At 46.7% G+C, this 27,847-nt stretch overlaps 1 protein-coding gene across 1 annotated transcript; it reads right to left on the minus strand.

The window, feature by feature from the left end:
* Window positions 1–1,054: 1,054 nt before the first annotated feature.
* On the minus strand, window positions 1,055–27,847 carry PRDM7 (PR/SET domain 7). The gene is given in 12 exon segments (XM_070500617.1): window positions 1,055–1,315; window positions 3,984–4,167; window positions 5,361–5,428; window positions 5,838–6,109; window positions 6,326–6,427; window positions 7,063–7,219; window positions 9,121–9,170; window positions 13,644–13,751; window positions 13,970–14,093; window positions 14,349–14,973; window positions 15,474–15,604; window positions 27,749–27,847. Coding segments are annotated over 12 exon segments (2,181 nt in total).

Below are 27,847 nucleotides of genomic sequence, written 5' to 3' on the forward strand. Positions count from 1 at the left end.
AGATGTGACTTCACACTAAAGCCTTGTTCACACTCCCTGCAAACATAGGGCTTCTCCCCTGTGTGTGTCCTCTGGTGCCTGATGAGATTTGACTTCTCACTAAAGCCTTGTTCACACTCCCTGCAAACATAGGGCTTCTCCCCTGTGTGTGTCCTCTGGTGGCTGATGAGATGTGACTTCACACTAAAGCCTTGTTCACACTCCCTGCAAACATAGGGCTTCTCCCCTGTGTGTGTCCTCTGGTGTGCGATGAGACTTGACTTCTGTGTAAAGCCTCGTTCACACTCCCTGCAAACATAGGGCTTCTCCCCTGTGTGTGTCCTCTGGTGCCTGATGAGATTTGACTTCTCACTAAAGCCTTGTTCACACTCCCTGCAAACATAGGGCTTCTCCCCTGTGTGTGTCCTCTGGTGCCTGATGAGACTTGACTTCTGTGTAAAGCCTCGTTCACACTCCCTGCAAACATAGGGCTTCTCCCCTGTGTGTGTCCTCTGGTGGCTGATGAGATGTGACTTCACACTAAAGCCTTGTTCACACTCCCTGCAAACATAGGGCTTCTCCCCTGTGTGTGTCCTCTGGTGCCTGATGAGACTTGACTTCTGTGTAAAGCCTCGTTCACACTCCCTGCAAACATAGGGCTTCTCCCCTGTGTGTGTCCTCTGGTGGCTGATGAGATGTGACTTCACACTAAAGCCTTGTTCACACTCCCTGCAAACATAGGGCTTCTCCCCTGTGTGTGTCCTCTGGTGCCTGATGAGACTTGACTTCTGTGTAAAGCCTCGTTCACACTCCCTGCAAACATAGGGCTTCTCCCCTGTGTGTGTCCTCTGGTGCTTGATAAGACTTGCCCTGTCATTGAAGCCTCGCCCACACCCTCCATACTGGACTCTTACAATTCTTGACATTCTCATCTCCAGGAATAATTTGCCTGTGTCCTCTGGATTCACTTTCCGGCCTATACTGGGCTTTTCCTCCATTATTCTCTCACGCATCCTGAAGTTCTCCATCTGTCCTTTGGGTGGGTAGGAAAAGGCCCGTGGAATCCTCCTCTGCCTTATCTTTTTAAGCAAAGGTTTGGACCTTTCTTTGACCTCTTGACTGTGAGCTTTGTCTTTCCAGCTGTGTGGATCAGAGTGTTGCTGCTGCTGATTCTGGTCACCTGGGCTGGGATCCTCTGGTTGGAGGTGATTTCTTGCAGATGTTCCTGGGAGGATCTGAGAGGGGTGATTGCGTTCCACATGTTGGCTGAGGAATTTCTGACTGGAGAAGGCCAGAGAGCAGGAGGGACATGGATGGATCTCTAGCTTTGGTTCTGCTGAAAGAGGAAGTTTTTTATTAGGGTAGATGTTGACAAGGCTGCCTGGGCTGTATGCTTTGTCTCATGGTAAGGCCTGCCCCACTGATCATTCTTGCTGTGTTGACAATGCAAGCTCTGCTTCTCACCAAGTGTCCCTTTACAGTCTCTTTTTCCATTCCATTTAATTCACAACATCTTCAGAAATCCAGAAAGGCTTTTTTTTTTTTTTTTGGTGAGGAAGATTGGCCCTGAGCTAACATCTGTTACCAATCTCCCTCTTTTTATATGAAGAAGATTGTCGCTGAGCTAACACCAATATTAATATTTCTCTATTTTTTGTATGTGCGATGCCACCACAGCCTGGCTTGGTGAGCAGTGTGTAGATCTGCACCCAGGATCCAAACCCATGAACCCTAGACCGCCAAAGTAGAGTGTGCAAACTTAACCACTACGCCACCAGGCCGGCCCCACAAGGAACTTTTTTACATGATGCCTAGATTAGGGACCTTCAAATAGCATCAGAGGCAGCCTCACTGTATAGACGGGACTGCAGTGACCTTCCTCACATACAACACCTTTGAAGCCATTCACTCTGTGACACAGTGTTCGCAGCTATTTTATTCCACTGAGAGCTAACTACACTCTTGATGAGTCGGGTGGAATCGTCCTTAGCGACTTCCTGTGAAGGGAAAGGGATCTGTTAAGTTAGGAGCCACTCAGCCTGGAGACCTACAAATGGAAGGCAGGATGGAGTAGTTGTTAAAGAGAGGGCGTGTGAGTAAAGCTGAATTTGAGTCCCCATTCAAAAGGACATGTTTAATTGAGGACCCTTTGCATCTGGATCTGTCAGAAAGTAGGATGCAGATTGGACAAGACAGAGTGGTCTGGGTCGCACTGACTGAAGGACTCTGGCTCCTGCTGCCCTGACTAGGTCATGAAGTGCTTCCCTCACTTTTCCACAAATCATGAAATGGAAGTACATCCTTCCTCAAGCCTCACACCAAGTATTCATACTTGATTTATTTCATTCAGTCTTAGTCTTGAATAGGAAGTCTTGTTTCAAAACATATCCCCAGCCAGACTTCTCGCGGCCCCGATGCCCATCTATCTGCAGCCAACCCACCATCCTCTCCCACTGGGAGATGAAGTCATCCCTGCGGGGATTCCCCGCTGCAGTCTCCCTTCCAAGAGTTAACCACAGCATCATCTTAGGACGGAGAACACGCCACCACCAGCTGAAAACGGCACAATGTTCCACCTCACCCGGGAAGATCCCTAGTGCCTGAGCACGGATCATAAGCCTTCAGGCTCCTGCGGGTTGATGCAGCCTCCTTTCTTATCCTCGGTGCTCCTTTACCACCTTTCCATTGCCACTTGAGTGGTCTCTCAGCCAGTCCTCAAACACCCCACCTCTCTCCTGCCCCAGGGCTCTTGCACTAGCTGCTCCCTCAGTCTGAAACCCTTTGCCCATAGGCATCTGTACATTTAAAATGTTATCTCCTGCGGCTGGCCCGGTGGCGCAGCGGTTAAGTTCACATGTTCCGCTTTGGTGACCCGGGGTCCGCCGGTTCAGATCCTGGGTGCGGACATGGCACCACTTGGTAAGCCATGCCGTGGCAGGTGTCCCACATGTAAAGTAGAGGAAGATGGGCACAGATGTTAGCTCAGGGCCAGTCTTCCTCAGCAAACAGAGGAGGATTGGCAGCAGATGTTAGCTCAGGGCTAAGCTTCCAAAAAAAAGAAAGAGCAGTAGTTCTGATCATCTTGTTCAATCTGGCACAAAGTAGGAGCTCACATGACACCTAACTGAAATAATGAATGAACACACATCAACATACACATACCATTTAGAAACAGGAAGGAAACCAGAAGAAACAGCTAAAAGAGCCAGAAGAAACTGCCTTGGTGAGAGAGCTGGTTGGTGACTGAAAATTTGTTTTTTGTCTCTAAGCCTTTCATCACTATATGCTGTTATATATTCTGTGCATGAACAAAAATAAAAAATATAAAAAATTGCCCTAAGAGTCTGACAAGAAATTTTCACATATTGAGGTATCTGGGGTGGCTGTTCTGGTTTAAAACAAATTTGGCTCGAACTAAAGAAGCCTGACTTACAGCCTATCAAAAATATATTGTACATTTGCTTTAAGCACTGAGGTAAAGAAGGCATTAAACATTATCTCAAAGTAAAGGAATGGACTCAGAAGCTAAGAATGCATCCTTCCCCTCCTAGGACTCCTGAAGATAAGTTTCCTTTCCTAAACACCAGGGTCATGTTGACCTGCTAACTTGCGACCGAGTATCTCTTTGAAACTTCGAGGACTATGTATCCTGGGTGTGTTTGATGTATATTCTTTGTTCAAAGGTATAAAACTGTACTGAACACCGTGAGTCTCTGGAATGCTTTCTTCCTTTGTGGAGACTGCCTTCCTGGGTCTTAATCCTCAGGTTGGCTCAATAAAACTCACCGTATCTCTCCTCTCTACAGAACCATTATTGGTAACTTGTGTCAACAAGTCAAAGGCATGTTAAATGCGTCATTAATTCCTGAAGCATCTGAATTGAAAGTTTACTGACTTTAGACTGGATGTTACTTGACTTAGGAGTTGGACATGATAATTCCCAAGGAGAATCCTTTCTTTTCCTTCTGTTTTGAAGAAGAGCAGTGGTGCCCACCTCTCCCTGCCGTGAGCTCTCTCTTCCACTTGCTGCCCCACTTGATGCCCAGCTCCTGGCCGTACTCGTCCCCGTACCAGACCAGCAGTTCACAGCCCGGCCTGACAACCCGGCAGGTTCGGTAGAAGATCTGCCTGTGGTATTGAAAGGCTACCAGGTTCTGCTCCTCATCATCCCGGGCACAGTTCACATACCTGGGGTTTAGGCAGGCAAAGGGAAAGAAAACCACAGGTGGTAAGTTCCCACTCCCTGTGTCCACCCACCTGTGTCCAGCTCCTCACCCGATGTTTATGGCCTGCCTGCTCTGAGCCCACCCATTCCTCCCACCACTCCTCGGGGAACCTTCTATTCGTACCTAAGTCGCTTTCACAATCTCATGTGAATTCCTACCTCCAAGTCCTGCTTAAGTGCTCATCCTGTCTAGAATGCTTTTACCTCCTTGCCTAATTAATCATTTCCCAAAGGCCAGCTCCAGGCTTATCTCCTCCTTGGTTGGCCATAAAACCCAGTGACCCGTAGCTTCTCTGAACTCTAAATTAAGTTCTGTTTAATACCACAGAACCCAGTGCTAGATCATGGCCTCTGCTTCTAGACCAGCACACGTCATTCAAAACTCAGCCCAAGACTATCTTATTTTGAGAGCCTTTCTCCAATCTCCCCACACTTTATCTACAGTACCATCACTTGCCTCCCTCAGGTTCCCACAGCAACTTGAAGGCCTCTTTCTCTTAGCACAGTAACACAGAACAATAATAGTTTATTCCCATTCTGTATCCCCTGATAAAGTAAGAGCCCCTCAGTGAAAGGGGCTGGGTAATGAAGCACAGAGGCCAGGACCATACAGCAGCTCACTCCTACGCAGGCTTCAGAACCCAGTTTTAATTAGAACCCAGGAAGGAAGATGGGTTGCCCTCACAGATTAAAGGTTCCTTGTTTTAGGTTATCCTCGCACTGCATGCTTCTCAAAAAAATAGGAAAATTATAGTTAAATATTCCTAAAATCAATTGTTTAATGTCTGTCTGCAGTAAGTCCTCCACAAGGACATGTGATCTGCTTAAGTGATGAACTTCATCATTGAAACTGGAGCATAGTAAGTGCCTCATGAATGCTCATTAGATAAAGTGTAAATTCAGGCCCCTAAGGCTTCTTCAAGTCTCTAAAGTTTGTCTAGCATAAAAGTTTATATTTTGTGGACATATACTATATTTTTATCTCTTGTTTTTCTAAATGTCTTTTGAAATGAAAGAGAATTGTATGGAATAAAAAGAGGAACAGAGTCTGTAAAAGCCACAGATGGAGGTGTGATGAGAAGGAAAGGAATGTCGTTCTTTGTAAGGCTTGTAGGGAGAATGTCCCCTCTGCAACCCAGAAACCTACTGGCCTCACCTCATCCAGTTGGCCCAAGATATATCCTTTCCATCCACATACTCGTAGCAGTTTCTCCCTTTGGTGATCTAGGTTTCAGAAAAAACAGTTAAAAGCTTTTTTTGGTGGGGAGGTAACAGTCAGAAGCATTATTTTACTTTACTGTCATCAGTACTCTTTCAGCCGGCATGGATTCAATCACCAATTGTGACCACGTGATATGCTCCTTGCTCATCATCTACATGTCTGAGTTGATTTGTCCACTCAGGGCAGGGGTCCCACAAGGGAAGAGCCACTTCTTTGTGTCTGTGCCTCTGTGTTCCCACTTACCCTCTGATCTTTAAATAGGAGTTCCATGTTCTTGCAAAGTCCACTCAGCACAAAGAGCTAACAATGTTATCTCCATCCATGACCCAGCATGTAAAAGGTGAGGTCCCACCAGTGCACAAAAGGGATGTGGGAAGCCTGAGGACAGGGGAAGAGGTAGATGCTTCTCACCAGCCAGGAGTATCCGCTGTTGGCTGCCTCTTCATCTTCTGTGATCTGGCCCTCATAGGGGCCAAAGTGCAGACCCAATGGCAGATCAGACGCCTCGTTCCATACGCCAAGCCCAGCCTCAGGGATACCCGATGGTCTGATTCTTAGCCCAGGGGGCAGAGTGAGGGCTGAGCGGTTGGGATGCCCCTTGTCCACTGCACTGTCCTTTACAAATATAGGGGGCCCATGAGCAGCACAGCTGTCAATGAAGAAATTCTGACAATTCTCACAATCTGGAGGCGAGAGCAACAGGGATTAGGGAAAGTATTGTGCATGTTCCTGGACATAAAGAGCTTCAAAAAGAGCCCAGCACTCACATCATTTAGGTTCAGTCTTGTACTCCAAGTTACCAAAGGAGGGGAATGATTTGGGGGACAAAATGATGAGGTAAAATTATTGTACCAAGACATAACAGCCTTCTTTGTGAGTGGGCCGAGAGCGTCACTTACAGAGGTAGTCGTCATCCTGTGGCTCGCTGACCTCTTGGTATGCATGGCCCTTTCTTTCTCGTAGGCTGTACATCTTCACTCCAACCTCCTTTCTCCTGAGTTCTAAGTGAGAGAAGAGTAGGTGAATGAGGTTGGCAGAATCTGGAGTGTTAGTCCCTGTTTTATCAGAAAATGTGAAATCTCCTCCCATCAAATTATTACCTGTCCTTCTATACTCTTTTTCCTCTCCCTTAACTATTGGTTCAGAGACACTAAGACTCTGCACTGATTATAGATGCCTAATTCAATTTGTTTCTGGCTCTTCCCATGATCAAGTTTAAATTCCCAACCTTTATACTTAGAAAATAGTTCATTCACATATTTATTCATTCAGAAAATATTTGTTGAGGGCGCATTACATGTTAGGCATTGAGCAAAGGCCTGGGCATACAGCACCAAGAAAGTGTGATCACAGATGGATTTATTGGATAACCTTCATGTGTCAATTCTTTTATATTTAACTTAATGATTTCAAGCAATATCTGAGTTATGAATCCTTATCTTCACTTTATAGATTAGCATCCAGGAGCTCAGAGAATTTATAAGATTTGCCCAAGGCTCCAATGTTAACTTCAGGTCTCAGCTTAGTGCAGCTTAACCCAGGCCTATCTAAAGTCCACCCCATACATCTAGGCTGTATTCACCAACCTTACTAGAGGACTTAGAGGGACTAAAGTCCCTAAGTTATTTTATCTTACCCAATTTTCGTCTAGAGTGCTGTTGAGAGGAACTTGCTTCTCCAAGAGGAGACACTGGTTTCTGGACCTGTTCAGAGCTACTTGTCTTCAGCAATTTTGCTGTTCCTGACAATTCCTTCAATCTGGATTCATTACTTAATGGTGCCGTGCGCATTCCCTTCAAGGTGAGAGTCACATATTAAAATACAACATACTTTTTTTTAGTTCTTTAGGGCTTATGATGTGCTTTCACATGCACGACTTTAGCTAATACTTCAACAAGTCTTGGAAATACCTGGGGAGTCTGAATACTAGAGGGAAAAGAAAGGGCCTAACTGGGTAGCGAATTCAAGACCAGGACCCACGTCTTAATGTTCTTTCCCTTCACCTTTCTCTCAAATTTCTCCATAAAAGTGAGGGTGAGGGAGGGAGAATCCTTGGGAAGAATGGCTGGAGAACTGTAAGGTCTGTGAAAGACGAGGGTAAGGCTTCTAGAGAAAAAGAGGAGGTCTTCTCTGAACCAGTAGACACTTGATGGAAGAGGAAATGTAGAAAAGTGCAGAGGATACAAAACACATGTGGAAAACGAGGTGACAGAACAGTGAGATTGGGAAGAGAACAAAAAAGTGGCTGGCAGAAAGGCATCTAGACAATAAAGAAACTGATGCTAAAAATTGCAAATTGCCATGTCTTGGGAAGAATATTTAGAATTAGATTAGCTGGTTCCTGTCAATTCTCTTTGAATAAGTTTGTACCACTAGCTAGTTCTCTTCAGTTTCCTGATCCATAAGTTGGCATATATGCTAATTCTTAATGTTGTAGTGAACATGAAATATAATATAGTCACACACCTCATAACAATGCTTCGGTCAATGTATGATGGTGGTCCCGTAAAATTAGTACCACATAACCTAGGTGTATAGTAGGCTATACCATCTAGGACATACTATGATGTTCACACAATGGCGAAATTGCCTAACAACACATTTCTCAGAAGATATCCCTGTCGTTAAGTGAAGCATGACTGCAACATTCACCAAAATGTTTTTTGAACTATTTAATGCAGTATGACTGTGAGAGTACAGTCCAGCTATCAATTTACTCCCTCAACTGTCTCCATATTTGAAATCAAGCTCACAGATATTATCTCCAGCATTCCTTGACCCTTTTACTTGTAATTTAATTTGTAAATGTGGAATCACTCATCCAGAAAACATTCAGGGGGCCCTCAGGGGCCCTGAGGTGGGCCTGGGACTTCTGAGAAGAGCTCTCAATGCAGAGGCAGGCTAAACAAATGATTCCAAAAAACACAAAGTTGTCACATTAGAGCTCAGGGGAAGGAACCGTTCCTTCCTCCTACCAGACAGCATTTGAAATCAGCTCCAGATGGATGAGTTTCTATTGAATAGTGAACTCCTTAAGAAGCCCTTAAATCATTTTCTTCTTTGTTTTTTCTCAATCATCAAACCTGAAGCTACTCAAGGCTGGGAGATGCTTCTTATCAGAGTGGGAGGCTCTGAGGGTGGAAATGCTATCTCTTTCTTTTTCATCTGGGACCATCCACTGCACAAATTGCCCATATATTTGTAAGCTTCCTTTAGTCACTTTAGCATAGCAAAAAGAGCTGAGGTTGAAATAATCAGTCAGGTGAATGATGTGAAGATGTATGAAAAAGGCAATGTATGAGCTTGTAAGTTGTTTAGAGATGGAGCTTTGAATTAGCAACCACTGATACTGTGATCTCAGGCATATATTCAAACATTTCTGAATGTGTTTCCTCATCTATAAATGGTGATAGTTATAGTACCTACCTCATAGGGTTCTTGTAAGGTTTAAGTGAGTTTATTCACATAAAATGCTTAAAATAAAGTTTGAAATATTGTGAAAATAACAAGTGGTAGCTACTATGGTTGCCGTTCTTATTAACTATTAAAATGATGATGATATTGGACATTGTGCTAAAGAGATCAGGAAGGGAAGGCAGCAGTCCCTGGGGTACTCTGTGCGTTCACTTACTCTTACCTGTGTTTGGATCCATAAGGATGATTTTCTTGTCAACAGGATTTGGGCAATACTCACCTTCTGTTGTTTACTCTGTTCCACTCTGAAGGCCACCCAAGAAGGTTTGACTAAAAGGTAATGAGAAATCAGTGTTTTGGTTGGTAAATATTTCCAAATTCTGGAGCTTCTCATTAGAGATGCAGAATTCTGAATTAGAGTGTAACGAGTACAAGGATTATTTAATGGTACCTGGAAGATGGTTTCTGCAGTGTTATCAAGGCCTATGCTTCTACTGGGGACATCAAGTAATTTTCTTAAAATGTTGAAAAAATAGACAAGACCTCATCTATGCTTCATTCTATGTTTATGAGGTATGTATCTATTATATTTATTTAAAAAAATAAATTGGGCTTTAGGACAAAAAATACTCAACAAACTAGGAATAGAAGGAAATTACCTGATATAATAAAGGTCATATATGAAAAGTCCACCTCTAACATCATACTCAATGGTGAAAACCTGAAAGCTTTTCCTCTAGGATCAAGAATACAGCAAGGATGCCCACTCTCACCACTTCTATTCAATATGGTACTGGAAGTCCTAGCCAGAGCATTAGACAAGAAAAGGAAATAAAAACATCCAATTTGGAAAGAAAGAAGTAAAATTATGTCTGTTCCCAGGTGACATGATCTTACATGTAGAAAATTCTAAGGATTCCATAAAAAAAACTCTGTTAGAACCAATAAATGAATTCAGCAAAGTTACAGGGTACAAAACCAACACTCAAAAATCAGTGTCAGGGACCGGCCCTGTGGCCAAGTGGTTAAGTTTACAGACTCTGCTTCCGCGGCCCCGGCTTACGCCAGTTCGGATCCTGGCCATGGACATGGCACCACTCATCAGGCCATGCTCAGGTGGTGTCCCACCCAGCACAACCAGAGGCACTCACAACTAGAATATACAACTAGGTACTGGGGAGTTTTGGGGATAATAAGAAGGAAAAAAAAAAAAAGAAGTTTGGCAACAGGTGGTAGCTCAGGTGCCAATCTTTAAAAAGAAAAAAACAATCAGTTGCATTTCTATGCACTCACAAGAACAACCCAAAAAGTAAATTAAGAAAACAATTTCATTTATAATAGCATCAAAACAATGAAATAATTAGGAGTGAAATTTATCAAGGAGGTGAAAGACTTGCACACTGAAAACTACAAAACATTGTTGAAAGAAATTAAGGAAGACACAGCAAATGGAAAGACTTCCCGTGTTCCTGGATTTGGAGATGGAACATTGTTAAGATGGCCACAGTACTTGAAGCAATCTAAAGATTCACTGCTATCTCTGTAAGAATACCAACGGCATTTTCTGTGAAAGAGAAAAAGCCATTCAAAAGTTAATATGGAATCTCAAAGGACCTCAAATAGGCAAAACAATCTTGAGGAAGAACAAAGCTGGAAGCCTCACACTTTGTGATTTCAAAACATATTACAAAAATACAGTAATCCAATGGTATGGTATTGGCATTTATATAAACCAATAGGACAGAATAGAGAGCCCAGAAATGAACTTTTGGGTACATGGTCAAATGATCTTCATCAAGGGTGCCAACACCTCACAGTGGATAAAGAATAATGTCTTCAACAAACGGTGCTGGGAAAATAGACTATCCACATGCAAAAGAATGAAGATGGACCCTATCTTACACCATGTACAAAAACTAACTCAAAATGGGTTAAAAACCTAAATATAAAACCTGAAACTATAAAACTCTTAAAAGAAAACAAGGGGAACATCTTCATGACATTGGACTGGGCAATGATTTCTTGAATATGACACTAAAAGCACAAACAACAAATACAAAAATAGACAAATGGGACTACATTAAACTTAAAAGTTTCTGTGCAGCAAGGGACACAATCAACAGAGTAAAAAGGCAACCTATAGAATGGGAGAAAATATTTGTAAAACGTATATCTGATAAGGGGTTAATATTCAGGATATATAAAGATCTCCTACAACTCAATAATAAAAAGCCAAATGACCCAATTAAAAATTGAGTGTTATGGATTGAATTATGTCCCCCCAAATTTATATATTGAAATCCTAACCCCTGATATGATGATATTTTGGAGATGGGACCTTTGGGAGGCAATTAGGGTCAGATGAGGTCAGGAGAGTGAGGCCCTCATGATGGGATTGGTGCTCTTAGGAAGAAGAGCGATCTCTCTCTCTCCCAGAGAGCAAGCGCATACAAAGAAGAGGTCGTGTGAGCACACAGCGAGATGGAGGCTGCCTACAAGCGAGGAAGAGAACTTGACCATGATGGCACCCTGATCTCGGACTTCCAGCTTCCAGCACCGTGAGAAAACAAATTCTGTGGTTTAAGCCACCCAGTCTGTGGTATTTTTTTAATGGCAGCCCGAGCTGACTAATCCCACGGGAAAAGGATTTGAATAGGCATTTCTCCAAAGAAGATATATAAGTGGCCAACAAGCATATGGAAAGATGCTTAATATCACTAATCATCAGGGAAATACACACTAAAACCACAAGGAGATATTATCTCGTATGCATTAGGATAGCCATTATCAAAAAACCAGACAATAACAAGTGTCCTCTATGGCAAGGACGTAGAGAAATTGGAAGTCTTTGATACTGTTGGTGGGAATGTAAAATGTGGTAGCCACAGTGGAAAATAGTATGCAGCTTCCCCCAAAAACTAAAAATATAACTGCCATATGATCTAGCGATCCAACTTTGGGCATATATCCCCACAAAATGAAAACAGGATGTCAAATAAATATTTGCACACCCATGGTCATCGCAGCATTATTCACAATAGCCAAGATGTGGAAGGAACCTAAATGTCCATTGACAGATAAATGGATAAAGAAAACATAGCGTATGCATACAATGGAAAACTATTCAGCTCTAGAAAGGAACAAAATCCTGTCGTTTGCTGCATCATGGATGGACACTATGCTAAGTGAAATAAACTGATCACAAAAAGATAAATACTACATGATTCCACCTATATGTGAGGTCTCCAAAGTAATCAAATTCACAGAAACAGAAAATAGAATGGTTGTTGCCAGGGCCTGGGGGAGGAAGAAATGGCAGTTGTTCGATGGCTATAGAGTTTCAGTCTTTCGAGATGAAAAAGTTCAAGAGACGTGTTGTACAAAAGTGTGCATATAGTTAAAAATATTGTGCTGTACACTTAAAATTAAGATCATAAATTTATGTGGGTTTTTTGCTGTCAAGTGTTTTTTTTTTTTTAAATGAAATATTGGGGAGAGGCATTTTTTTTTAAAGATTTTTTTTTTTTCCTTTTTCTCTCCAAAGCCCCCTGGTACATAGTTGTATATTCTTCGTTGTGGGTCCTTCTAGTTGTGGCATGTGGGACGCTGCCTCAGCGTGGTTTGATGAGCAGTGCCATGTCCGCGCCCGGGATTCGAACCAGCGAAACACTGGGCCACCTGCAGCGGAGCTCGCGAACTTAACCATTTGGCAACGGGGCCAGACCCTGTTACGTGTTTTTTTACACACACACACACACTCTGACTGGGTTGGGGGGTTTAGCCGGGTCTGGATAAAGACGTGCAGGCATATGGTAAATCATGGGACGCCTGTTCCCTATGGAGACTGACTCCACATCAAAACCCTTGTGGACGACCATGAGTTGGGTGTTCGGATCTCTTATGCTGCTTTTAAGAGCCTGAGGAATCAGAAACCCATAGAGGGGGAATCACCACCTCATTTAAGCTGCTTTCTCCAAGTCAGTCCGGTTGACTCTTGGTCTAAACTCTCCTGTCTGAGCAGCAGAAGAGGAAGGGAGTTTCTCACTTGGGCTTTATAATGACTGTGTGTTGTTTCATTCAGCTGATGCTGTCTCTGGTCAGTGACGCGTGGGAAAGATCAGGGAGACCAAATAATTCTCTCAAACCCTCTCACAGACGCAGACCAAGCTTCAGGTTCCTCGTGGCGGGAAGATCGTGTGGCGCGATTCAACATCCATAAATAAATCAAGGATCTTTACACCATATGTCAATCACTTCCTCTTCCGGGACATTCGATGCCATAACTGAACCATCGTGGGATTAGTGTTAGAAAGCTCTTGGGTGGATTTACAGTCTAATTCTTTAAATGCTTTTTCATTAATTAACAGTGTTTAGCAAAGATAACCTTTTTTTAAAGAGATGATAAATTTTAAACACATAGAAAAGCACGGAGAATTATACTGAAAAACCCATACATCCGTCGTTCGCTCATATCTCAACATTCTGCCACGACGGCGTCAGATACTTTTAGCTCTATGTCAAAACTCAAAAACGAACGACAACTAAGGAAGACCGCGAAGCCGCGCGCCAGCCCTTCCTCCTTTGCTTGTGAGGACAGCTCTTCCGAACTTGGTGCTTATTCGTGTTCGGATTTTGTACGTTTGCTGCTTCTTAACGCATCCGTAAATGGCGTGCGGTCGCTTCCCCGCCGAGCGCCGTGCGGCCGCCCTCCCGCGCCCCGAGCCTGTACGTTCGGGGGGAGCACAGGCTCCCCCGAGACCGGGCCGGCGGGTGCAGACGGCGCCTCGACCCTCCAGCCCTCACCTTGCTGCCTTGGCGTCCACTCCTCATCCGAGTCCTCGGCGTCCTCGTCCCGGCGTCTGCTGGCCCGCCTGCGGTGGCACATGAAGGCCGGCCGAGGCGCCCTGAGCCCTGGAAGGAGGCAGACTCGATGTCGGGAGGGGAAGAGCGCGCCGGAGGGAACGGAGGCCCCGCAGCGGGCGGGCCGGGAGCGTGTGGAGCCCGCAAGCTGTGGCTCCGCGTCCCGGAGGAGCGCGGTCCCCCGCAGACGTGTCCCCACGGAAGGGGGCCCGGCGCACCAGCCACCCGAGAGCGCCGCCTCCCGCTCCCCGCGCCCGGCGCGCCCGTACCGATGGTAAGCAGCGCTTCGTAGTTCCGTTTCACGTTCCGGTACCGGCTCTTCTCCCAGTCTCCCATCTCCGCCCACACTTGCTTGGAGAAGTACACGGAAATGTCCTTGAACGCATCCTCGGCCTGGAGAGACGGCAGCTTCCATCAGACCGGGGGCCCCGCGTGCGCCGCGCCGGCCTCCGCGGCCTCTCCTCGGACTGCGGACCGCGCGCCACGCGGGCATCTTCGCAGCCTCCCGACGCGGGCCGTCGCGCCGCCGTGTGCTGCGCCCCCTTCCGTGCGCCCCGCGGCGTGAGGGCTCCCGCAGGGCCCGCGCCCCCTTCCGTGCGCCCCGCGGGGTGCCGCGCCCCCGCCGGCCCCTGGAGCGGGCCTCGGCACCCTCCCAATCCGGCCCTCTCCCTCCGCGGACCCCTCACCGTGGCCCCCCGCCGCGCGCTGCCCTGGTCTCCCGCGGCGCTCTGCTGGGGGCACAGGCGCGGGCTCACGGCGCCGGCGCTCATCGCGCTCGCTCGGGGCGTCCCGGCCCAGGCGGGCCCTGCGGAGGGAGAAGCGACGTGAGCGGGCGGCAGGCAGCCGCGGGCCTCCTTCGGCAGGGCGTCCGGAGCGGGGCGCGGCCGGAGAGGAGGATTCCTGCCAGTTTTGGGGGCTCCGCTGCGGAGTCTGGAAAACCCGGCGGAGGGCGGGCCGGCTACGGACGCAGGCCGCTGGGGTCAGGGGATCCGGGGTGTCAGGCTGAGGGGACCCGGGGTCTCGGGCTGAGGGGATCCGCGACCTCGGGCTGCGGGGATCCAGTGTCTCGGGCTGAGGGGACCCGGGGTCTCGGACCGAGGGGATACGGGACCTCGGGCCGAGGGGACCCGGGGTCTCGGACCGAGGGGATTCGGGGTCTCGGGCCGAGGGGATCCGGGGTCTCGGACTGAGGGGATACGGGACCTCGGGCTGAGGGGACCCGGGGTCTCGGGCTGAGGGGATCCGGGTCTCGGACTGAGGGGGTTTGGGGTCTCTGGCCGAGGGGATCCGGGGTCTCGGGCCGAGGCAGCTCGGGGCCTCTCACGGGGCCTCTCCAGGTCCTCTGGCCTCGAGGTGAGTCGGCCCTTGAAGCTGGGGTGCAGCCCCCCGGCCCTGAGGCGGGCCTTTGGTCCCTCCACCCTGGTGCTATGTTTAGAGCCTGTCAGGCCGAGGGGGCTTGGGCTCCTCAGGGGCTTTGGGGAGTCTAAGCTTTAGGGCATTTGAGGTCCCTGAAGCTGAGGTGCTTTGGGGTCTCAGGCTGAGGAGATTTGCGTCCCTCGGGCTGAGGGAATTGGGTTCTCAGGTCCAGGGGACTTAGGGTCCCTCCAGGTGGAGGGATCTGGGGTCCCCTGAGGCCAACTGCGCGGCGCCTCTCCGGGTGCGGGGCTGTGGGTCCCCCAAGCTGAGGTTGGAAGGGCTCGGGCTGAGGGTTTCTGAGGGCTCGCGCGGCCCGGGGCTCCTGTCAGGCTCCCCGCTGCGCTACGCGCTGCCCACCCTGGCGCGGCGCGCCCTCGGGAGGTGAAGGCGGCAGAGCGCGAGCTCCCTGCTTGTAGCGCCCGCCCAAGCACAAGCCGCCAATCAGCGCTGCGACCCAAGCGGTCCAGCCAATTGGCGGCCAGCAGGGGCTGAAGGGCGGAGCGCAGGGCGGAAGCGTGCCTGTCAGTCGCCGGCGGAACACAGTCCTGAGCTCGGGCGGCCGCGGCGCGGCGCGGCTTTCCCCGCCCCTGCACGAGGTCCTTGGCTGCTCTGCGTCCTGCGCATGTCTGTCACGAAGCCTCCAGCGCGCAGTCGCGGTGTGGGGTATTTCGTTGCTTGCGGACCGGGGCCTCGGGGACGGGGTGGCAGGCAGGAGCTCGCGGCGGCCACCGGGCGGCGCAGGCCGAGCCTGGAGCCTCGCGCGGGCGGCAGGTCTCTGGGGTGACCGTGGCCGTCCTGTGCCCTGATAGAGATTCTTTGCTTCACCAGACTTTAGGCAGGCTTCGAACTTTCTCCTAGGCGCGTCTGTGTTCGCCTCCCGGGGGTACCGTGAGGTCGGGGGGCGGCGCTGGGTGGGGTCTGCGAGCGGAGGGCGCAGGGGTCGCCGAGCCTGCGGGATGCTCGCGGTGCCCGCGCGTGCTCTGGGGGCAGCTCCCGGCTGGAGCGCCCCCGGGGCTGCGAGGGCCGCGTGAGGCTGTGAGCAGGCCAAGCTGCTCTTCAGGCGCTCGCGAAGAGCCGGCCGTGGGGGCTCCGGGAAGCCTGAAGTCTAGACTGTCCTCGCTGATCTAGATAGGAGATACCTAGCTGTGGGAAGCCCTGCGAATTCTAAGCCGGACGAAGAAAAGAAAATTAGCTCAAGGACGGGGCGTGGCAAACTGCTAACAACCGACAACAAAGAGGAAACCTTGAGATCCATGGCAAACAGATTACCTTTGAAGGAGCCGCCAGTCAGCCTTACAGATGACCTCACAGGAAAAGATTAAAAGCCAGAGAACAATGGAGTTTTAGCTTTAATCTGCTGAAAGAAAATAATTTCCAATCTAGGATTCTAACTCAGCAAAATATCACTCGAGTGAAGGTGAAATAAGGACATTTTCAGAAAAACAAAAACCGAGAGAATACGGCCGACTCACTCTAAAGGGTGTTTTTTAGGCAGAAAGAAAATTATCCCAGTTGGAAGCTCTAGATGCTGGAAAAATTTACGAAAAAATGAAGTATAAATCTAAATAAATATGAACTGCTAAAAATAATAAATAGGAACTGCATAAAATAATTTGGTTTAAAATGTGTATGAAATTAAATAAAAACAGTAGCATGTAAATAGGGTGAAATGTAAAGAGATCTAACTCCATTGTTCAGGAAGAAGGAAAATACCAAATAACGTTAAGCTTTGATGAGTCAATGATGCCTATTGTAATCACCAGATAACTACTGAAACATTAATTTCAAAAATGTGTGGCTACCAAGCTTCAAGATGAAAAAAGTGGAATAAGATACAATGCAATAAATGCCCCGTTTACAATAGCAAAAACAAAACACAAATAAAACAACAACAGAATCTCCCAAACCAAAATAAAAGACTTGGAAACAAATAAGAACAATTTAAAAGGCTCACGACAGAAAGAAAAGAAGCAGATGGAAAGACACACACACTGTGTCATTGGGCAGAAAGACTTGGTGTTGTACATATGTCAGTTCTCCGTATGCTAATGCAATGGTAATGTCACCCCAATAAAAATAACAATTTAACCTAGAGAATTTTTCAAGCTGTTTAAAAGATTATGTGTAAAATAAGCTTGAATAGCAAGGAAATTTTGAAAACAAGAGTAATAGGTGGGCTAGCCTATCAGACATTAAAATTTGCTATAAACATTAATATTAAAACTGTGTAGTTTGGCAAATGAATATACAGTCAGATCAATATAATATAAAATCCAGAAGTAGGCCTTGGACAGGTTAATTTATGTGTCAACTTGATTGGGCTCAGGGATGCCCAGATACATAGGGGGTAAAACAATATTTCTGGGTGTGTCTGTGAGTAGGTTTCCGGAAGAGATTATCATTTGAATCTGCAGACTGAGTAAAGAAGATCTGCCCTCACCAGCGTGGGTGGGCATCATCCAATCCATTGGGGGCCCGAATAGAACAAAAGGTGAAGGAAGGTTGAATTCTCTCTCATCTTGAGCTGGAATGAAATGGAATGGGGGCTCCTTTTCCAACCCCTGGACATCAGAGCTCCTAGTTCTCAGGCCTTCAAGACTTGGACTGAATTATACCACCAGCTGTCCTGATCCCAGCTTGCAGACAGCAGATTGTGGGTCTTCTCAGCTTCCATGTAAGTCAATTCCCATGATAAAAATCCTTTTATCTAGGTCTGTATATATCCTATTTATTCTGTTTCTCTGGAGAACTCTGACTAATGCAAGCCCACATGAATACAGTGACATGGTCATTAAGGAAAGTGAATTTCAATTTTGGAGGAAAAGATACACTCTTGGGAGATTGTGGAGAAACAGGCTCTGTCCTGAAAGGCTGGGAAGAGGGGTATGTTGGTGCAGCCTCTGTGGAGATCGTTTTGACGATAGCTATCCAGGTGTAACGTTTTCATACCCTCTGACTCAGAAATTTCACTTTTCAAAATGTAACAGATAGTTTTACTTCCCTTGTATGACATTCTTTTATAATAGCAAGCAACATTTTTATAATAGCAAGAGATTTAATTTTTTAAAAAGTGTTCAGTTTAATAATTTATTAAATTATAATAATAATTTATTAAATTATCTTTTGCCTATAGTGTGGAATATTATACAACTTTAAAAATGAGTGAGGGTATAGTATGTTTTGATAAAAAAATTAAAACCTGGTGAGGTGGTTCTAATGGATTTTGAAATAGAATAATTTCTAAGCAGTATTGTTATGTGAGAAAAGTAAATTTCAGAACAAATTGTGTTAATAAAAAACCCAGCCAGAAGATGTATGTGTCTGGTTATGCGTGTGCAAAGGAGACACAGGGCCTGGCCTGGCGCCAGGAAGACTTGCTTTTCCTTTCTGTCATTTGGAATGTTGTATCTTTTTCTTTTCTTTACTTAAAAAAAAACATTTACAAATATTTCCTGTAAATGACTTAAATACTCCTTAAAAGAAGAAATGAAAAGTAATAGGTTATATACATATTTAAAAATGACAGAACAAAAATTCTGTACAACCTCATTAAAGCCAGCGGCCCATGCTGCTTTCCTTATCTGAATGATGAACCTTGACCACCCAAAGGCTGGGGGTCAAAGTGTCCAAATTTCCTCCAAAGCTCCATTCCAGCAGGTAAATTCTCATAGTTCAAAATATCATGCTGTGTCACATAGTTACTGTTACTATCCAAACACAGCTGGTTCCCAGCACTGTCTCTGCTTAGCAAGCTAATAGAACTCCTAGAAACATCTTTCATACATGTGTCTTTGAACACAGTGTTGCTGACAGCACAGTGTGTTAAGAGCATCCATGAAATAACACTTATCTGAACTTTGCAAGTAAGTTGCACTCTTAGAAACGCTCAGTACCCGTGTGCCTTTAAATGCTGATTAGATCCACTGCCCTGCCGTAAAGCGGTCATTCAATGAAACACCACTCCTGTCAAATAAGACGCAAGCAGCCTGCATAAAAACACCTTTAAATGTGCATTTATAACTAATTTTTATTCACTACATGATGAACACACAATTCAATGAAATAACAATTTTGAAATTTGAAAGCAAGTAGCATACTTAAAAACAAAGATTAAGGGCCAACCCTGTGGCTGAATGGTTGAGTTCGCATGCTCTGCTTCAGCGGACCAGGGTTTCGCCAGTTTGGATCCTGGGCGTGGACCTAGTGCTGCTCAGGCCATTCTGAGGTGGCATCTCACGAGCCACAACCAGAGGACCTACAACTAGAATACACAACTGTGTACTGGGGGGCTGTGGGGAGGAGGAGAAGGAGAAGGGGAAGTGGAAGAAAAAGAAGATTGCCAATAGACGTTAGCTCAGGTGCCAACCTTAAAAAAAAGAATAACAATTATAGTTGTACATTTAATCTTTTATGCACGTACTACATGCAGGCCACGACATTCTAATGCATGAAAACTCTTTAAATACATATATTACAGTGAAACGTGGGTAGGGATGAGGGAAGAGGGTGAGAATGAGGGTTGGGGTTAAGGTTAGGGTCAGTGCAAGGGTGTGGGGGGTTGGCTAAGGGTTATGGTTGGGTTTGGGTTAGGGTATGGGTTGGGGTTAGGATTCAGGTTTGGGTTCAGGTTCAGGTCAGGGTTTAGGGTTTGGGTTTAGGGTTCGGGTTAGGGATTGGGTTGGGGTTAGGCTTGGGTTAGGATTTAGGGTTTAGGGTTTAGGGGTTGGGTTCAGGGTAGAGTTCAGGTTTGGGTTAGAGAGTTAGGGTTCACGTTGTTAGGGTTGGAGTTAGGGCTGTTGGGTTGGGGTTTGTGTTATGGTTCCATTTGCAACAACATGTATAGACCTTGAGGATATTATGTTAAACTGAATAAGTCAGACAGAGGAAGACAAACACCATATGATCTTACTCACATGTGGAAGATCAACAAACACATAGTCAAGGGGAGCAGATTGGTAGTTACCCGAGGGAAAGGGGGCGAGTGGAAAGGGAAGGGGATAAAGGGACACATACAATATATATGGTGAGGGATAAAACCTAGACCATTTGTGGTGGACACGGTGCAGTCTATACAAAAACTGAAATACAATAATGTACGCCTGAAATATGCCAATATGCCCTCAATTATGTAATAATAAAAAAAATCCCAAAATGTAATTTCTTAGGTTTTTGCATCTTCCAAATGGCATTGGACTGTGGAAGAATACATTGAAAAACTACCAATATACCTTTTCACAGGAGAACAATAACACATAGCCTGAGTGTAGCATTGAAATGTCATGGTTGATGCACTTGTGGGCCATGCTGGGTTTTTCTGACTGCCTCCTCCTTATGAAGGTCAGGCTGCACATTTTGGGTAAGAACATGGCCTGGTGGTGGTGTGAGCCCTTTATTGTGACCCATCAGGGACATGGTCTCTGTTATCCACTCCTGATGACATTAATTTTGATCACTTGGTTAAGAGAGTGACTTTCGTTTTTGCAACTAGTTAACGAGATGGTCTGTTTCTCTGAGCTCATGTGCACAGCCTGTTCCAGAAAACACCTCAAGCAGTGGTTCAGGACTCCTTTATATCCTTGCCTGAATCAACTGCCACAGTGGGTTTAGAAAATGGTGATTCTGTAACGTGAGCATTCCTTCCAATGCAGTCCTTCACCCTCTTCTGTTTAGAAGAGCTTCCTCTCCCTTTCTTTTCCTTTAAGATGCGGATGGATTAACGCCTTCTATGTGGGATGTTACAGTTGTCTTTTTCTCAAACTGCAGATTTGCACAAGGGAGACCCCTCACCAACTCCAAGAGTGTGGAGCCCTTCCCCTGGCTCAGCTTGAGCCACCTGCCCTGCCTGTCAGCACCTCCTCTTCCAAGGAGCCCTGGTTCCTTGCAGAATCCCAGTTCTGGACACTGTATCATCTGCTTTAATATTTCAGGAAGAGTAGTGGACAAGTATGTGATTGTGTAAACCTTCTGATAATTGTTAACAAAATAAGTATTTAGTGTATTGCACATGCTTTAAATGTATTCAGATGCCATATGGTAATACAAGTTCTGCTTATTAGGGCCGGCACAGTGGCAGAGTAGGTAAGTTCACGTGCTCCACTTTGGTGGCCCAGGGTACGCAGGTTTGGATCCCAGGCACGGACCTGTGTACTGCTTATCAAGCCATGCTATAGTGGCATCCTACATACAAAATAGAGGAAGATTGCCGCAGATGTTGGCTCATCGACAATTTTCTTCAAGCAAAAAAGAGGAAGATTGGCAACAGATGTTAGCTCTGGGCCTATCTTCTTCAGCAAAAAGGAGGATTGGCAGCAGATGTTAGCTCAGGGACAATCTTCCTCACTCCTCCCCCCCAAAAAAGTCCTCCTCTTTTTGAATTTTAAGGAATTGCATTTTGTAAGTTATATATAACTGTAGCAATTTCCTTAAGCTAACAGACAGAGCAATTGCCCTAATAGATAAAGAAATTAAATGGAACGAGTTCCGAGGAAGCTGATGATACTGTGTTTGGGAATGACTAGTATAACAGTCTTATCTCTTGCGCTAAATTAATGCTTATCTTTCTAAAAACAAACATTTAGATTCTGTCTGATCTACCACATATTCAGACTTGGCTTTGAATCTTCCAAAATGGACCTGGACCTCATGGATATAACACTGGATGAGAGGACAGACACAAAGAGCTATTCTTGCTTTATTTCCTCAAATCTGAAAGTTACGTTTCTATACTCGCAGGAACAAGTTTTCTCTTTGAAAATGTAATTCTTTTGGCAGCTCTTCAGAAGCTCAAATCCTGGTTGAGTGACTTGAATAATGGGTAAGGCAGAACCGCACAGCATTGGGTTCAGTACTGGGATTCGGAATCGACAGTTGGTGTAGACAGACCGTGTAATTCCAACCCTCTTTCTCTAACAGACACGTGACCTTGGGAGGGGGGATGCATCTTGGTCAAGTAGGGATGGGGAATTTACCTGAAGAGATTGAGGGTCCAGGTTACAGTGTTGGAGGTCCCAGCCCCCTCATATCCAATAACTCCTACAGCTTTCCTGTGGGTTCCCAGGACGTGAGACCACCTCAGCTCTGTCGTTGGACACAGAACTGATTTGCTGTAATACTGACAATGCCCAACAGCTTTAAAAGCCCCACTGTCATTTTTAAATTCAATAATCAAAACTGATTATTGTTTCATAAATGATCACAATAAGTCACATTCTTTGAAAATGTATAAGAGTGACCAACATGGGGTTTTCTGGCTATAAATAGTTTTCAAAATAATGTATTTAGGGATGAACGACCAATATTAAGGATTAATCTCTTTTAAGTCAAATCTCTATTTCACTCTGTTTGTCAATCCTACCAGTAAAATCTAAACAACAAAACCTCATATCAAAAGCCAGGTTTCTAAGTAATCTTCGCTTTCCTACACAATTCAGTTTCAACATAAAAATAAAGAGGAATCAATTGTGTTGTCATGGTTGTTCAGATGGTCTCGGGATAATGTCCCACCACTTCTGGTCGAGGTCACGTATGTCAGGTAGATAATCTACCTCCAAGGGACTCGACAATGAGAGACTTACTGACCACAATTTTATTTAGGAAATCGCTTAACTCTTATCATTTGTGTTTAGAATCCAGTGAAACGTCCCCCATGTTTTAAGCACGTGTGTGCACTAATTTGAAAACACGAGTGATACCGACTGAAACAGTGAATTCAATGGAAGGTTCCTTTTTGTCTGTTTTTGATAAACATGGACTAAGCTGTGAGTCATAATCAGCTTCACATGATCTCATTTAATGCTCAAGAAGATGTTGGAGAAAGTTGGCTTAAACCCACAAAATGTGAGTTTGCACCAGAATGTCGTGAAGATGTCCTGGGGGTCACACCCTCGCTCACCCAGTGGACCCTAGCTGTGCTGGTGAGAATGCAGGCACCATTTGGACCACTGACACCCCCTGGGATCCTGGGTTCTTGTTCTGGCTTCTCCCACTGCCTGTGCTGCCCACTCCATAGGTGCCAGATGAGACCCTCTCTGCCACTGCACCTGTCAGGGTTTCAGCACAGCCAAGGGCACCAGAAATCCGGTCACCTGAGGATGGAGGAGCAAGGGGGCAGCTTACAGAGGCACAGGTGGATGGAAGGGACTTCACTGTGGGGCAGGGCGGGGCGGCCTTGGGTTCTGTGAGGCATCTTTTCACCTGGCTGTGGCATCTCTGGGTGACAACACTGAACAGAGTGTGTCCCCCGAGGGGCTGTGCAAGGACATATGATTATTAGGCACGCCGCCTCATGCAAGTTGGCGAGATTAGTGCTGTCTGATAAAGGTAATTTGATATCTGCGATGTCTGTTATTTGAAGACATTGAGTTAATTCAATTCAGAGCATTAACAATGTAATTATCCAGCACCAGCACTCGCTGGAATATTACAAAGCCAGTAAAACGCTGCTCCGGTAGATGATTGAACAGGAGTCTGTGGCCTGAGGCGTCATCACATGAGCAACGTAATTAGGAGCACAAGGACAGTTAGAGCCAGGACAGCACTGCGGGGAGCTCCTGGAGGAGCTGTCAGTTCTACCAGGTGATGGGACAGGGGTCGCTGTGATTACTGCTGATGTCTCTGTTGTACTGTTTTCAGGGTAGTTACCATACTCATAGAATTCAGTCATAAGCAGAATGTCAAAAACAGAGTATTCCCTCTCTTTCCATCTACTCTCCCTTCCTAACCACAAAGGGTCTGATCTCCTTCCTTTGCTTCATTCCCACTGGCATCCCCCTGGCCAGGCCCCCCATCATCCTTTCACTGTGGTTCCACCCACCCTGTAGACATGCCGAGTGACTCCCCGGAGCTGGCCGTGGTCCTCTGCCCGCTCAGATGGTCCTTTGCTGTGGGCCATCTCCTCTTCCAAAAGCTTTCTACATTTGCCTTCTGAAGCACCATCTTCCTTCCTTCTCTTTCCCTCCTCTTCTTTCCTCCTCCTTCCTTCCTCCTCCTTCCTTCCTCCCTCCTTCCTCACCTCCTCCCTGTCTTTCTCCTCCTTCCTCCCTCCCTCCTTCCTCCCCTCCTCCCTGTCTTTCTCCTCCTTCCTCCTCCTTCCTTCCTGCCTCCTCCTCCTTCCTTCTGCTTCCTCCCTCCTCCTTCCTTCCTCCTCCTTCCTTCCTCTTCCTTCCTTCCCCCTCCTTCCTTCCTCTACCTTCCTTCTTCTTTCCTTCCTCTCCTTCCTCCTCCTTCCTTCCTCTTCCTTCCTTTCTTTTCCTTCCTTCCTCTTCCTTCCTTCTTCTTCCCTCCTTTCTCTTCATTTCTCTCTAGAGGAGAAGCACAGGAAGATCAAGTGACTTCCTAGGGCCACACAGAAATGGAGATGGAAAAAGCCAACTAACCTATGAAGACACTGAACAGCATCAGGAATCAAGACAGGGCACATGGGGACGATGAGACATCGTGTGAAATGTGGGTGTTTGTAGGGACACAGGGGCCATTGTGTATCGTGGTGGGCAGGAAGATGGATGCAGCCATCCCCAGGAGCAGTCAGCACCTGCGAGTCATGGACACATGCCATGGCCAGACCTTCCTGCTGCTGGGAGTAAGCCCAAAAAAACGATCAGGGGAGGGTCAGAGACACAGGTCAGGGCTGACCAGCCCAGTGTCATTTTTAGCCTCAGGGACTCAGAAACCCTTTGGGTGCCTGTAACCAGGAGGAAGGAGAGCTGACATGAGGTAGGGGCATCAATAGTGTGCAGTGTCGTGGCTGAAGCCACATCCTGGGTGTGTGCTCAGCAACATGTGTGCCTCTTAGTAAAAACAGAAATAAAATGGTAAATACAACACTATCACACACGTGGACACAGATATACTAAAAATACATGCGTGTAAAGCAATAATACCCTGCCTTTGAGGACATGCATAAGGAAGATGCACTGAACAGTCAGAACGGGGAGGGAGCAGGAATCGTTCCTCCCCTTTACTGTGAGATGTGGCTCCAAGTCCTCGCTTGAAGCACAATTTGAAAACTTCCCCTAATTGTGTCCATTGATTGGGCTCAACTGAGGCCCACTCAGCCCAGCTCTGCCTGAGATGGCACCCACACGATGCTGTGTGCTCTGGGTCTGCTCCCTGCCGCCGAGGCAGCTTCCCAGTGACACCCTCACAGATGACACCTTCCCAGAGGACACTCTTCCAGATGATGCCCCCAGAGGTGAGCAGAGCTGGGTGCCTCTCGGGAGCTGCCGCATTGAGTCTGTGGGGCTGGCTGAGGCATTTGGTGGTTGTTCTCTTTACTCTCATTGGTGAAAATGAAATGATTGGCAGGGTTCCTAAAGACCCCTTGGCATAAGCAGCACCCACGGGCTGGATGTCTGGCACCTTCTGCTCCTGCTCCAGACCCTTATTTACAGTGAGGCAGTGTGCTGCTGTCTCCAGATTCTCGTCACCAGACTGAGAATTTTGTATTACAGAAGAATGTTACTGTCGGTTGTGCTTACAATAAATATATGAAAAATTGATAAAGTGTGTTAATATATTAATAGCTATTAATGTTTTCTAGAACACTGTGGTCCCATATTTAGATAGGTCCCACCAATGACAACATACAAAACTACAAATATTGGGTAAAATATCTTAAAAATAACTTGCTTAACCATATCTTTAAAAAACGCTTTCTAGACAATAGTTAGACTATCTCAAAATAAATTGCTTACAAATATCTAGAGGACAAGATATGATTGTTTACCAAATAAACTATAATATGGTGATAATTCTTCCCCAAACCTAAGTTTGAGAACTTCTGAACGAGTGTTCTCTTTTTCAGAGGACACCGTCCATATGGAATTTGGGAGACAATGGACATGAGCCCTGCCTCACAGAGCCCCCAGCGAGGGTTCTGCGCATGCGCTGCTATACGAGAAAGTGCTTATGGTGGAAGCTCGTCCTATTGTTTATGCAGAAATGCATTTGTTGACAAGTGGTTGAAGTTCCTTTGCATCTAAAGAAAATGCCTGTCAGTCAGGATCCAACCAAATACATTTCAGAATCTGTCAAATCAAATATCTAATATTCAACAAATGTGTTTCTAAAGCCGTGCTGGGCGTTTTACGGAGAAAATAAAGATGTGTTGATTCAGCAATTCTAGAAAACAAAAATAACTATAGCCCTACATTTCACTCTGAATTCAAGACAAGTCTTTCAGTGCAGGAGATGGGTGGATGGGAATAATTTCCTCTTCCCGGGCAGGGAGCTGGGGCGCGGCCAGCCTTGCAGGAGGAACAAGCAGGAGCCGCAGGCCCTCCCCAGAAGGCTTCCCACCATCTCACTCAGCTTCCTTGTGGCTACATTTCTGGAAGATGGTCAGAAATTTGGAGGCTTTCTTCTTTTGTGTTTAAGTCTTCAGTCCAAAGTTGACACAACACCTACTTGCGTGTGTGGGGGTGCGTGGGGGACTGAGGCTCTTCGGTCCAGCAGACGCTTCCCTGTGGATCCGGCTCCTCCACCCGGTGATGCACCACGTGGCCCCTGGGCAGACGGTCTGGGCTGCAAGCCCCGCTGATCCCTGGGTGCTCTGTCTTCATTTTTGTTTCTTTCTCTTTATTTGATTATTCCAACCCAATTAGTGCTGGCTTTCTTCCTCTTGGTGTTGTGAATATGTGAGTGGAGAGGGAGAAAGCAGCGACCTGGGTGGGTGTTGTCCTGTTAGGCTGACACCTGCACTCCTGGTGTCCCCAGACCGGCCTGGCTGGGTGAGGGGACTTGCCCCTCGACTCACAGGGTGTGTCTGCATCTTGTGGAAGGAGAAGGTGCCAGCACCCAGTCTGTTTCTGTAGGAACTCAGTCAGATGCCAGATGCAACGACCTCCGGAGGCCAAACACAGCACCTTCAGACTGAGTCTATCCTTCCTTGGAGCTGAGATCCAGCTGCTTACAGTCGATCTCGGAGCTGGTGTAGGAGCAGGTGAGCCGTCAGACCCTCACGGAAAAACAGAAGGCACAGGGACTCTCCCACAGCCCGTGATGCTTTCTGCAGCTACATATACGTGACTGAGAAAGCAGCCGGCGTGTCCCCCGGTGAGCGGGGAGTCAAAAGCTCTGCCTAAGCATTGCCTCAGGGCTCGGGACTCAGGAGCTGGCCTCAGGGCTCTGTCCTGCTCCCAGGATCCTTACCCAACAGCTGCGTCCACACAAAGTCTTAGTTACAGACGTGTCCCTGCATATGCAGCTTTCAAACAGCTCGTGTGCAGCCTCGATGATTACTTTTCTACCACTTAATACTACACCATAAAAAATGGGTTGTTTCATCGTCTATCCAACATGAACCAAGAGCCGTTCCTCCCAGGCTGACGGTCACCTGGGTGCAGTGGTGACTGGGCAGAGCAGGTACTTGACCTTCACAGGTGTCCCTCTAGGTCATAGTACCTGTGACACGTCCACACTCAGGAAGACTTTTTTGTTTCTTACCATAGACATGTGGAAAAATCATACAGTGTGTGGTACATGTGGAGACTCAGCCCCAACAATCCCCCTCCTTCCCTCCCTCTTCCTCCTTGGGCTCCAGTGGGCTGACCCCCTGGGGCTGGTGACACCCAGAGTCTTGTCCCTGCAGGGTGTGTTCTTAGGAGGGTGCAAACCAACCCAGGCTGCCCACAGACATGGAGCGTGGGTCCTGGAAACCCAGCTTCCTCCTCCCCATCCTCCTCCTCCTCCTCCTCCACATCCTTCTCCTCCACATCCTCCTCGCCCTCCTCCAT

The sequence above is a fragment of the Equus asinus genome, chromosome 28, assembly GCF_041296235.1.
Source record: "Equus asinus isolate D_3611 breed Donkey chromosome 28, EquAss-T2T_v2, whole genome shotgun sequence".
Classification (NCBI taxonomy): domain Eukaryota; kingdom Metazoa; phylum Chordata; class Mammalia; order Perissodactyla; family Equidae; genus Equus; species Equus asinus.